Consider the following 13,075-nt stretch of genomic DNA (forward strand, 5'->3'; position numbering starts at 1 on the left):
CTCTGGCAAGGGACCCCTTCCCAGGCCTCAGTCTCCACATCTGTAAAATGGGATCAATGATTCAGCTTCACAGTCCCTGAAGGTGCACGAAGTTCAAGGGCTTGTCTGCCCCTTCTGAGCCTCAACTTCCCCACCTACAGCTGGGGCTGGGCAAGGTGCCGACACCACGGGGCAGGAGGGGGACAGAGCACCCAGGCCATGTGTTACATTGGTAGCAGACTCTGCCCTGGCGTTGGCGCCTCGGCCTGGGTCTCGTCTCTGGATGAAGGTGGACACGAGTCGCCCACATACAAGGAGCTTCCTGCCCAGTGCTTGCCCCCGAGCGAGGGCTCAGCCAACGGCAGCTGCCACTCTGCCCTTGGTGGGCAGGGCTGGATGGGGCCAGGGGGCTTTACATTTTATTTTTAGCCTTTGGCCCCTTTTCTCTCATTTGACACGGCCCAGCAGAACCCCAAAATGTAAAACCAACAGAAGCAAAACCTCTCTGGTGAAAGCAGAAGGGATGGGGTGGGGGTGGATTATCACCCCTACTTGGTGGCTTCTGGTGGCCCTTGGGCCCCAGAGCTTAAAATTCCCTGGATAAGATCCAAGCCGAGCCCTTGTTAAGAGCACAGGGTTCGAATCCCCCCTCCCCCACTTTGAGGCTGTGTGGCTTCGAGCAAGTTCCTCGACCCTGTCTCTGAGCCTGCTTCCCTTCGGGAGGGTCCAGCACATGATAACTGTGAGCTGCTCATTGTCACCGTCGCTTGCCCTCTTCCCTGTGCTGGTGACAGGCTCTGCTCCCAGCGTCCCTTCCCACCTCCTTGGTCCCCCAGCTCACCTCCAAGGCAGGTGGATCTTCAGGTCCAAGAAGACCAGGATGGGGGGTACAACAAGAAGCGGGAGAAGCACAAGGAACAGCAGGTACAGGTGCCAGCCTTTGGCCTCTCCTATTATCTCTGGGACAGAAGTAAAGAAAGCACTGGACCAAACCACCTTCTACCAGAGGCCATGTGGGGTGTGTGTGGTGGGGGGACGGGTCTAAGGGTGGAGAGGAAGGGAGGGGAAAGGCTGCTAGCAACCTCTGAAAGGAGATGGACCTGGGTTCAAATCTCCCTCCCAACCCCACTCCAGGCGAGCGACTTTAACTCTCTGACCCTCAGTCTCCTCATCTGCAAAACAGGGATAACGGTCCTCCCTTTTACAGAGTTATTAGGGGGATCGAAGGCCCTAGCAGGAGAAACACCTTGCACCCAATGCAAGGCTCAGCAAGTAGGGGCTCCCAAAATGTCAAACAGCTACCACTGGGGCTGAACAACGGAGCCAAGTGCTCCTGGACTGGCCTGAAATCGCAGGGCTGGGGTGGAAGGACAGAGACAAGGTTTGGTACCAGGAGTGGGGTGTGCACCCCAGCTTCACACCTACCCGCTGGCTGGGTCTGGAAGATGGCTGGTTCACTCCACTCACTCCAGGTTCCCTGGAAGGAGGAGCCGGGCTGGGGCCCTGCCCGTACCTGCACCTCGTAGCTCGAGCCTCTCCGGAACTCCAAGGGAAGCAAGGAGACACTTCTCGAGTCCACCGAGATCTGCTTTCTCCCCGGACCCTGAGGCACACGGGAAGGGTGAGTTGGGTCCGGGCTCTGCTTCCAGCTGCCCAGCTCCAAGAGGCCAGCTTCTCCTGCAACGTTTTACCCTTCTTGCAGGAATCAGGCCCGTGCCCGAGTTCTGGCCGCTCACATGGGGGCAACGCCAGGTTATCCCGGGACCACCTGCTCCTTGCCTGGGGTACAGTGCTTTGTTCTGTCTCCCCCTGAGCCCACCTCATCCGCTCAGTCCTAGCAGGAGCCTCTCTCTGCTGGGTCTGGGAACGTTCCAGGAAAGGTAATGGACACTCGGGAAATCTTTAACTGGAAGCATTCTAAATGACAGGATGCTTTTGTATTTCTTCAAGAGTGGACATTTCTGGAAGCCTTTGGCTTTAGACAGCTGAGGAACAGACACTTCCGGAAGTCTCCCACTGGGGCCGTTCTAAGCAACAGTGTTTACAAAACTCTTCAACTGGGATCATTCTAAATGATGGATATTTCTAGAATTTTTTTGCTGTGAAGGTTCTAAATAACAGGCCATTCTGGACCTTTCCGGCAGTGGGCACCCTAAACAAAGGACACCACTAGAAGCCTTCACCTTTGAAACAATGGGCCCTCCAACAGTGGATCTTCTTAATTATTGATACTATGGTGACCCTTCAACTGTGACCATTCTAAGCAAGTAGGAAGGTTCCAGATGGCACCAGTCATTTCTGGAAACTTCCTCTATTGTGATTGTGTGAGACTCGAGGTAGAACCTGGAGTAGCACCACCCCTTCCTCTTTGGCATGCTGGTCAGGGAGGGAACAGGGACCCAAAGGAGAAAATACTATGGGGGTCTCCTGCCCCAAGGGGAAGTGGGGAGAGGGCAGCACCAAATACAAGCCTGCAGCAAGGGAGAGCTCCATGCCTTGGTGTGTCCCTGGAGTCCGCTCTTGGCCAGGAATGACCAAGCTCTCCCATCTCTGGAGTTCCACCCCCCATCTCCCACCCGGATGCTCCCGCACCCCTGCCCCCACCCCTCCCTTCTCCTGAAGGGGGGCGGCCGGACACTCTGCATTCCTTACCAGGGCCCAGGGGTCTCCCCGGTTCCTGTACTGCAGCTCATATTGGAGCTTGCCCTTCAGCGCGTAGAAAGCGGGGTCGTCGTAATCGGAGCTCCAGGAGATGTTATAATGTCCTGAGAAGGTCACGGTCACATTGAAAGGGGGAGACGGCTTGACTTAGGGGAAAAAAGAAAGATAAAATGGGATGAGATTTTGTAGGAGCTGAGGAAGATTTGGTGACAGTAAGAAGCTCCCCATGGGGTACCCATCGCGTATGCAGTTGGGGTTTCTCACCCTCTCTCTGGCCTCTGTTATTCATGAAATGAAAGATTTAGACTGGGTTGGGGGTGCAAAGTCAGGGGCAGGCAGGGAACAGCAATGGGTGAAGTGGGTTCGGGGATTGCAGGAAAGCAAAAAGAAATAGAGTCACGACACAGCCCCACCCCCCAAGGCCAGGCCAGTTTTAAACTTGCTTCTTATCCAAATACTTTCTAAGCAACATGTTGGCCAGATCAACTAATTTCTGTTCTAAATCATTGCATAATTTTATTTTAACCCCTGCTTCCCAGAATCATCAAAAGACTATAATTAGCATTAGTGCAAATGATGAAAGCTGCCCTTTTCCCGAATGCCGGCCCCACACTGCAAGGGGCAGGCTGACATGTGTGCATCTCACTGACAGCCTACAGAGATCCTGTGAGCTTGGCTTGATCATTCCCATCTGATAACGTCTTCTGACAGCCAAAGCCACCTGTCCAGGGCCTCCTGGCTGGCACACAGGGAAACCTAGATCTGGGTCCATGCCACCAAGCCTTTCTGGGTGCCCCATAGTCAACGGTCAAGAGCCTGGAGTTCCACTCTTGCTCCATCCCAAATCTGTTTCATGAGCCTGAGCAGGGACACAGCGTTTTATGTGCCTTAACTTCCTCTCCTGTAAAATGGTACCAGTTCCCAATGGATGAATGGTTCAACAAAACGTGTTCTATACACACAATGGAATATTATTCAGCTGTAAAAAGGAGTGAAGTTCTGGTATGTGCTACAACATGGGTGAATCTTGAAGCCATTACGCTGAGTGAAAAAAGCCAGACTCGAAAGGCAAATAGTATATGATCTCACTTATATGAAATAACTAGAATATGCAAATTCATAGAGTCAGAAATTAGAATACAGGTTACCAGGGGCTGGGTGGGGATGGGACATGAGGAGTTAATGTATAACCGGTACAGAGTTTCTGCTGGGGTAATGGAAAATTTTGGTAATGGATGGTGCTAGCACCACTTGGTGAATGTAGTTCATTCCTCTAAATTGTGTTATTGAAAGTGGCTAAAATGGGAAATTTTGGGTTGCATATATATTACCATAATAATTTTTTTTTTAAATCTCGCAGAACTGTACAACACAAAGAATGAGCCCTAATGTAAACTATGGACTTTAGTTAGTAATATAATTATAATAGTATTAGTTCATCATTTTAAACAAATGTACCACACTAATACAAAATGTTAATAATAGGAAAAACTGTGTGTGTATGTGTGCGGTGGGTTAATGGAAACTTTGTACTTTCTGCATGATTTTTCTGTGAATCTACAACTGCTCTAAAAATTTTTTCTTTAATGTTTTAACTATAGAAAAAAGTACCAGTTCCTAATACATGGGGCTTAAAATTCATGGAGATCCAGCTAAATGGCAAAAGGGGATAACTTCAGGGGGCCAAAATGACAAGTATTCTACTAGTGAGAGAGAGAAAACACACATCCCTGCCCTTCCTTCTCCACTTTGTTTTTGCCACCATTGAATATTCTGTACATCTTACAATGGGCCTCCCACGCTGGGATCTCAGCTCCTTGGGGACAGGGGTTTTGTCTGCCTGCTTCAATACTGTGCCCACGGCTCTTAGCACAGAGCTTGGCACACAGTCAGCACTCAGCAAATACCTGCTAAATTAACAAATGAAGCCTTCAAAGGCTCCAACAAGGAACTCTGAACCTGTCTGTGATTCTGAGATTTTCAAATTGTGCCTTCCTTGCTCTCCTGATATCCTTTCAATTCTTTCTCTGTGTTGTTCTTTATCTCCTTGAGTATATTGAGGACCATTTTTTAAAAAGTCTTTATCTAGTATGTCCAAGGCCTGGTCTTCTTTGTTGATGGCTTCTGGATTTATATCTTGTTCCTTTGGATGGGCCATCATTCCCTGTGTCTTCGTTTGCCTTGTAATCTTTTGTTGCACACTGCATATTTAATATTTTAAAGTGTTAACCCTGGGATTTAGTCCCTGCTCTGTCTGTTCCTTAAATTTGCATTCAGATAGTGATATGACAGGGTTTTCCTTGAGTACGAGGAGCTAACAAAAAACAAACCAACAAAAGCCCATCTTTCACAGTCTCTGCAAATTGGCTTTTTGTTGGCTGATCTCCTTCAGGGTTCAGCCCTTGTAGCAAGACGACCAGCCCAAGGCAAATTCTGCTTATGATTCTGAAATACTCCAAGGGTTCTGATCATGGCCCAAGGTGGGAGAAGGATGCTGCACTGAACAAAGGGTTGTTGTATTTCCATGAGGTTCCCTTTGGACTGGAATAATTCCTGACCCTCTTCTCTCTCCCCCAGGGTGAGCTGAGGCCTAGTTCCCAGCTGCCGGCTGTGTGGCTGGGCCTCCAGCTGGTGTCTCTGGGAGATGGTGGGTAACTGGGAACCACCCTGTGACTCTCAGGGGATGTTTGTGGATCCTGGGGCCTTGGAAGGGGGCTGCTCAGCCCAGTGGGGCCCAGGACCCAGGAGATAGCAGAAAACCACTTCCTGCCTCAGCTGGGCCAGCACCTGGTCTCAGATCCTGGCAGGGGGATGGATCCCCTACAAGGGGGAGTGTCAGCAGAGGGGCCCCTTCTCTGCTCTGCCAGGCTGTGGCCCTGCCACTGCGCCTGCTCCTGCCCCAGCTCACTCCGAGAGTGGGAGGGCGCCACCTGCTGGACAGGGCATGCATGTGTCGGTGAATTCTGCGCTTGTAGATCTGCACAGCGGTGAGTGAGGGTGTGTGTGCATGAGAACGTGGGTGTCCTGGTCCCCGCCGTGGTGGTCAGGGGCATCTGTGACTCTGTCTGAGGGTGTGTTGATGAGTCTGTATGTATGTTTGCATGTGGGTGAACTCTGGGTCTGTGTGCCTGTGAGTGTGTGTCAGTGCATGTCTGGGTGGACGTGTGAAGCTGCACTCACATCCTGTGTGATGTGACACTAAACAAGTGGTGCAAATCTGGATCCTCCAGAGTGTGAGTCACAGACATCTTCTTAACCCCCTGTCCCAGAGATGGCCCTTCACCAGGAAAGCAGGTTGGATGGGGTTGGGAAAAGTGCTCTGGCTCTTTTGCTCCCTTTGGGCAAAAATGATGGGTTTTGAAGAATGTATAGGAGTTCACCAGATATTTATTTTCCTACCCACAAGTTCAGGGCAGGACTCTGCAGTTCGTGATTGCATGCCTCTGAGCATGGGCCTCTCTCATTCCCCCCTGGACACCCCATTTTTGGACACATAGACACACACAAGAAGACAAACCCTTCCCCTGCCCTGTCCTGGTTCTGGTCACACAGGTACAACTGCTTCCACTGCCAGACCCCTTCTGCCCCTTGGACCCTCACCCTACTCCTGCCTGGAGGGAAAATTTTAGGCTCACTGGGGCTAATGAGGGGGGAGAAATTCAGGCAGGTTCTTTCTTGTGACTCAGCGTCTTCCTGTTGGAAGGGGTCAGAATTCCAGAGGGTCAGGGTGAAAAACGCCTTCACTCTGCAAATGGGGAAACAGCCTCAGAAGTGGGTGTTTCTTGTCCAAGATCTCACAGATGAGCAGGCTCTGAGCCAAAACTGAAGCCCAGAAGTCCTGGGTCCCAGCCCAGCTCCTTTCCATACCTCACTTCCTCTTCTTGGGTTAAAGCCCAAAACTAACATCAACCCATCACACCATAGTAAAAAGTAGTGCATCCCATCAGCTATCTGTTGCCTGGACAGCAAAGAGCAGAACTCAAAGAGTGATGAAGGCATAGGCCAGGTACATTTTGATGGAGAAGAAAGAGCTGAATCAGAGGGAGGGGAGGGCAGGGCCCACCCCCTCCCACCCCTCACCCCTGAGTTCTCCTCAGTTCTAAGGTGCAAGGGGTACTCACTGCTATCAGCCAGGACAAAGCTGCCACACTCTTGGGAGTGGTTGCCAGACTGGTCTGTCATGTTGACGGTGAAAATGTCATCAGCCATGAAGTGAGACACGTCCATGTGGCATGTGTACCTTGTGTGCGTGGCGTTGTGGGTGGACCAGTGGAGGCTGCAGGAGGTGACCTTGTCCTCCAGTTCTCCATATGGGTCTTGCCTGCAAGGTTAGAATGGCAGGTCCTGGCCAAGTGGACAGAAACCCAACACCTCGGGGCTGGGAGGGATTTGAGGTGGGGTGGAGGGTCACCTGGTCCAACCAACCCTTTCCCAGGGCAGGTACCCACCCCCATGCCCCTCCAGCAGCATCCCTGATGATGGCATCCAGGCTCAGCTTGCATGCCTCTAAGAGACCAGCAACTCACTACCTCATGCAGGGCAGCAGCTCTTAAGTCTGGAAATTTGAGGCCATTCTTGCTCTGACTAAGCCAAAATCTGCCCATGTCAGTTCCATCAATTGGATCGCTGTCCTACAGGAAGGGCCCTAAGCACTTCAGGCTTCCTTTCCTTTCTCCCTCCCTCCCTCCAACACCCTCAGAATACCTAATAGGTGCCTGTGCTAAGTGTCGAGATAAAAACTCCATTCCCCGCTCTGGGGGAACTTCCAGGGCAGCAGGTGGGATGGGGTTGGGGGAAATGCTCCAACTCTTTTGCTCTCTTTGGGCAAAAAATGATGGGTTTTGAAGAATGTGTAGGAGTTCACCAGATATTTATTTCCCTACTACCCACATGCTCTGAACATGACTACCCTTCAGGGATAGTGTGGGTGTGTCCAGTGCATGTGTGATCTTGGTTCTCTGTTAAATATTAGCTGAAATAGAAACTTCTACTGAATAAATGCTCATAAATCCTCCCCTAGCCACTGGCCTGCACCACTGTAACAGCTGCCTGGCTGGTGTCCTGCCTCACCCGCCCTCCCTGCAATTCATCCCTCTCACACAGCAGCCAGAGGGAATTTTAAAAACTCCCTGTTGCTCCTTTGCCTAAAACCCTCCCTGTGGCTTCTCACCACCCATACAATGAAATCCAGCCCCTGTCCACCTCTCCACCTTGTTACTCTCTCTCGTTCTGACTCCCACCAGCTCTCCCCTCTCAGGGTCTTGGCACTTGCAGGGCCCTCTGCCCTTTCCCAGATCACTGGCTGCCTCCTTCTCATCCTGACTAGCCTACCCTGGACTCCCGGCTGTCACCGACTGTCTCCACGTCACACCTCTCTAGCCTGTGAAACTGTGTCCTTTTCTGTACAGCACTCATCATTCCCCGAAAAGATCCCGCTTCACGTTTGCATGTTTATCATCTGTCTCTCCCAGCCCCTCTCCCACCACGATGTGTCAGCTCCAGGTTTGGGACCTTGGTGGTCCTGGGCTCTGCTGAATCCCCAGTGTCCATAGCAGTGTCCTCACAGGAGCTTCATAACTGTTTTTTGAGTGAGAAATGAATGAATGAATGGACAATGGAATGAAATCCAGCTATTCTTTTTCCTGAGCTGCACATGCCTGTGGATTTTGGAGTCAGAATCTTCTGGGTTCGAATCCTGACTTTCGTTCACTGGCTGTGTGACCTTGGGCAAGTTGCTTAACCTCTCTGAGCCTCACTTTCCTTATCTGTAAAATAGGGGGAATGAGTCCTCTTGCTGGATTATTATGAGAAGTGATAGTTCATGTGACCCATTCATGTGAGCACAGAGTAAGGACTCAAAAATGTCATGTGAGTGGGGTGGGGGGGTGGGCAGTGGCTTCTGGCCCACCTGGGGTCTCAGAATCAGGATCAAGCCTGTATGGGTGAGACTGGGGCTCTGGAGTTGGACAGAGCAGCTCCTGGCCTGTCCCTGTGCCCTGTGTGGAGATCTGTCCGACAAGGACAATGACCCCCAGCTCAAAGAGTCTTTTCCAGGTGAAACAAAATGCTGCCGCTGAGATTGCTGAGCAAGCTCCCGGGAAGTGGTGGCTCTTCTTTTTATTGCTAAACCACCTGCCCAGCACAGAGTAGGTCCAACTCTGTCTGTGGCTTCGTGTTTCCTACCCCACCCCAGACCCCCTTGCTTCTTCTCCATCTCAGAGCTGGGCACCTCGAGTGGCGCTGCTGCCACTTACCAGGTGAGGGCGAGCGGGCGGGGATGGAGGGCCCACATCTCCAGCGTGCAGGTGATCGTCTGCAGGTAGTCAGTGTAGCAGACGAGGTCCAGGCAGCCCCAGGCTGGAGGGTAGGGGGAGAGAGAGGCCTGGGTGGGGGGCTGGCCATGGACAGCAGGGCTCAGGGGTGAGGTCCCCACCCCCACTCCCTCAAGGGGTGGAGAATGAGTGGGAGTGAGGATCCCAGGGCCTGGCATGAATCCGGGGCACCCAGGGGCTCCTAAGATGAAGGCCTGGGGTGGGGGGTCCCCACCATCTGGGAATTCCTTCTTTGAGCCCCAAAGTTTCAAGTCTGGTTATAGGGACAAGACCATCCAATGTGAAATGTCATAAACTCCGCTGGGTCCCCCTCTGCAGTCCTCCTACGCCCCCATCTCCAGCCACCAGGGCAGCGCCTCTCCTGGCCAGTCTAGCACACCCCATTGTCTGGAACACCCCACAAAGCAGGGACAACTGAGGGCTGTGGGGAGCCACCTACTGAGCAAGAGGGTCAGGCTGTTATGAAGTCAATGAAAGCGAGGCTGCAAATGTCTCACATCCCTACAGGGAGGAGCTGCCTGTACAGACACAACAGCAACCCTCAGGGAGGCAAAAAGAGCCCCCAGGGAGTAGAGAAACTTGAGGAAATGGAGAAGCTGTGGGATAATTTCACAGCATGTCTCTATTAGCCTACTGGCAGAAAGAAAGGGAGGGAGAAAAAGAGAGAGAGAAAGGGAGGGAAGGAGGGAGGGAGGGAAGGAGGGAGGGAGGGGAAGGGAAGGGAAGGGAAGGGAAGGGAAGGGAAGGGGGGAGGAAAAGAAAGAAAAGAAAGAAGTATTAAAAGTTATATTGCCCAATCAGGCAACTTTATTAGAAGTTTTAATCTCCTCCAACCCTGTTAACATTAATTGCTTCACTCTTTGTTCTAAAAATAAAGGTATACAGGTGCAATTGTAATCTAATTTTTGTTAAAAGATTGTAAAAGAAACAATGATTTTTCATTTTATTTTGTAAGATCAAGTACCAAAGTTATTATTTTATCCCTCTAGATTCTAGAAAGGGTATTCCCCCTTTTTAGTGGATTAACTTAAGGCTGTTTTTTCTTATTTTTCCCAGACTAATGAAGACCCATGGGGGTGGAGTTTCCAACTCCTGGGTCTTGTTTGAGGTCAGAACCTGGATTCAGAACCCAGAACACTGTGTCTGGAAACATCTTGCAGATCCTTTAGTCCGACCTTCACCCTGTTTTACAGATGAGAACACTGGCTGAGGGGCCAGGCCCCGCCTCCCGTTTCCCTTGGGCAGGGCTGCGCTTCGACAGGCATTGCTAATGGATCACTGCACTCTCTCTCTGGGGAGGCCTCAGAATCCTTCTCAACACAGTTCTCCAGACAGCCAGCATTGAGGAGCCTGAGTCATGGAACAGATCCTGCTCCTGGTGGGGACTTTCTTTGGGGAGGCACTCAGGGCCTGTCAGTGGCTAGTTGATGTACTTTGTGGGATAAGCAGAGCTGCTTTTAGCAGGACCCAAACCCAGGGTCTCAGGAGCCACCGTGGGGCTACATCTCCTCTGAGTTTAAAACCTGCTTGTTCTCCCTCGGGGCTCCAGGAACTTGGAGCGGAGCCGCCATTCTCATTTGGGCTCACAGGCACCAAGGGACAGGGTTTGTCCTCAAACTCAGGACAAAACCTTGGGGAGGGGCAGCACCCCTGAGGTGACGTGAAGGAGGCAACAAGGACCAAAGGGAGTCAAAAGCCCAGTCGGCACCCCAACCACCAGGGAGCGCTCCCCAGGGCCATCACCCCAGGCGTCAGGAAAGGTTTCGGGGGGCAGCAAGAGGCCATGCAAAGGGGAGGTGCAGTTTCCTAGCCCTGTGACCATGGACACGTTACTCAAAACCACTCCTCGTCCTCTTCATAGGCTGGTGATGCTGACCCCCAAGCCCCCATCCCCCTGGATGTGGAGGCGTTTGCGTGGCCTACATTCACTCAGTAAATAGCCACGAAGCTAGGTGGTTAAGACCACGGGAACCAGGCAGATTTGGAGACCCATCCAGCTCTGCCATTGCCCGGTTGTGTCACCGAGGACGTGTCCTGTATCCTCTCTGAGCCTCAGTTTCCTTGACTGAATAGTGGGCAAATTGGCAGCATGGACTGTGGGGGAGAGGTCAGGAGAATGGAATGAGATGCGGCTCAGTGCTCAGTATACAGCAGGGGCCTATTATTTGTTCCCTGGGGTGTGTGGAGCCAGGGTGGCCAGCCCCAGGGCCTCCTAGAGCCAAGGCAGGGGTGCTGGCCACTCAAAAAGGGAAAATAAAGGTGCCAGACATCTGTTTCCTGAAGGAGCTGTTTGAGGTGTTGGGTATTATGGTAAAACCCAGAGAGAAATGCTGATGAGTCACTGGCACGGCAGCTGAGTGCCCCCCAGCCCCGAGTCCAGCCTCCATTCGAGCCTGCAGGCTGCATCCCACCTCCCCACAGTGCCTCCTCTGGGAAGCCCTCCTGGAGATCCCTCAGCCGGATTCTGGACCTTTCTCCTGGTCTCTCCGGCTTTGGTCTCTAACATTTCTCCCTCTGGCTGTACCATCTTCTGCTCCTCCAGAGGCTGCCTTCTAAGACCATGGCTCCTTTTGTCTCCACCCCCACCCCTGGGAACACTCAGCACCTGCAGAGGGTCCCGTGATTGTTGAAAAGCCATCTCTAGGGAGAGTCATTACATAAGGAAAGACTGAAGCTAGACCAAGGGCAGGATGGCCTCACTCTGGGGGGTGGGAGCCATCCCGGGCAGAGGGCACGGGACATACAGAGAGACGTGAAGTCCCAAGCCCGGGGGCTGGGTCCTGTTGGGAGTCACAGATACCATGTCTGGGTCATGGCACTCCCCGGTTGGATGGGCTCTAGCTGACGGAGAGCTGGCTCTTTGACCCATGTTGGTCTAGTGGACAGATGCCACAGACTCTGGCCCCAGGGCCTCTAGCCATGGCCTGGGGTCCACAAGGCCAGTGTGTCCCCTGCCGGGCTTTGCAAGGGGAAGATGGGGCCCCCTCCACACTTGCAGACCATGAGGGCCGCTACTTACCACCTCGAAGCATCAGCAGGAGGAAGGAGGCGGCCCAGCCACACCACATGCTGACTCCCAGGAGCCTGGAAGAGAGGCACAGAAAGTGAGCCCTGGCGTGGGGTCGGGGGGCCCGACAGCCTCCTTCTCAGAAGTTCCTGCTCCTCCCCGGGAGATTCTCTTTGGATTCCTGGATTTGCTTCAAGTTCATATGACATTGTCTTTGAAATTGAACTTAAGCATTTATCTGTGTAAAAATGAAAGAGAGGAAGAAAATGAAAAAGAGAGAGAAAGAGAGAGAGAGAAAGGTGGGAAGAGGGAAGGGGAGGGAGGGGTGGGAGGGGAGGGGAGGGGAGGGTGGGAGGGGAAGGGAACGGAAGGGAAGGGAGGAAAGAGGAGAAACTGATTTGGAAAGTGGTGTCTGATTAGCAGCAATCTTGAGTTGTCATTAGCCCAATACAATTTGTTACTGAATAACAAATCCAAGCCTCCCCCTCAAAGAGATGCCTGTTGACTAGTTAAGACAAGATTAGCCCAACAGTGAGGAGTCTTACTAAATCATAAGGCCCAGGTTAACCCACTAAAGAGCACCCCTCGCCTCCCGGGAGGTCCAGGCTCAGCCAAGGGCTCTCTGAACCCCCTGTTCCGGGCCAAGCTGGAGAAGGGACCTATTTGGAGGACAGAGCAAGCCCGTCCAGGAAGAGCGACCCTGATGCCTTGGCAGAGGAACGGCGGCCAGAGCGGAATGCCAGGTGCTTCCTGGCACTGCCTGTTACGCCCACCTGCGGGGAGCTCTGTGTCTGCTTGGGGAGGTGCCAGCCGGGGGCCAGTGGGTCCACTGCTCAGACCCAAGAGCCTCACCCAGACTGGCCCCCGCAGGCAGGGGTGTAGCAGGACTGGAGCCTGGTGCGTTGACCCATGCAAGACCAAATCCCATACGACGTGGCTTCTTCCAGACACCATCCCTGACCCCACAATGGGGTGACCCCCCCACCTCGGGTTTCTGCAGATCCCACTTCGATCCCGTTGATAGCCCCTTCAAAGCCAGGAGGAGGTGGTGGTGCAGGCACAGAGCAGGCTCAGATCCCAGCTCTCCCCTCTCCCA

At 52.7% G+C, this 13,075-nt stretch overlaps 1 protein-coding gene across 1 annotated transcript in view; it reads right to left on the bottom strand.

Annotated features, from left to right (window-relative positions):
- Nucleotides 1–13,075, bottom strand: part of IL21R (interleukin 21 receptor) — a 38,399-nt gene that overhangs the window by 4,849 nt on the left and 20,475 nt on the right. Inside the window, exons 2-7 of the mRNA XM_037814771.1 lie at nt 11,992–12,056; nt 8,895–8,997; nt 6,762–6,961; nt 2,632–2,786; nt 1,405–1,582; nt 821–938 (exon numbers count right to left, since the gene is read on the bottom strand). Of these exons, the coding sequence (XP_037670699.1) occupies nt 821–938; nt 1,405–1,582; nt 2,632–2,786; nt 6,762–6,961; nt 8,895–8,997; nt 11,992–12,040 (803 nt within the window). The 5' untranslated portion in view covers nt 12,041–12,056. The remainder of the gene's footprint in view (nt 1–820; nt 939–1,404; nt 1,583–2,631; nt 2,787–6,761; nt 6,962–8,894; nt 8,998–11,991; nt 12,057–13,075) is intronic.

Source organism: Choloepus didactylus, chromosome 21 (genome assembly GCF_015220235.1).
Source record: "Choloepus didactylus isolate mChoDid1 chromosome 21, mChoDid1.pri, whole genome shotgun sequence".
NCBI classification, from domain to species: domain Eukaryota; kingdom Metazoa; phylum Chordata; class Mammalia; order Pilosa; family Megalonychidae; genus Choloepus; species Choloepus didactylus.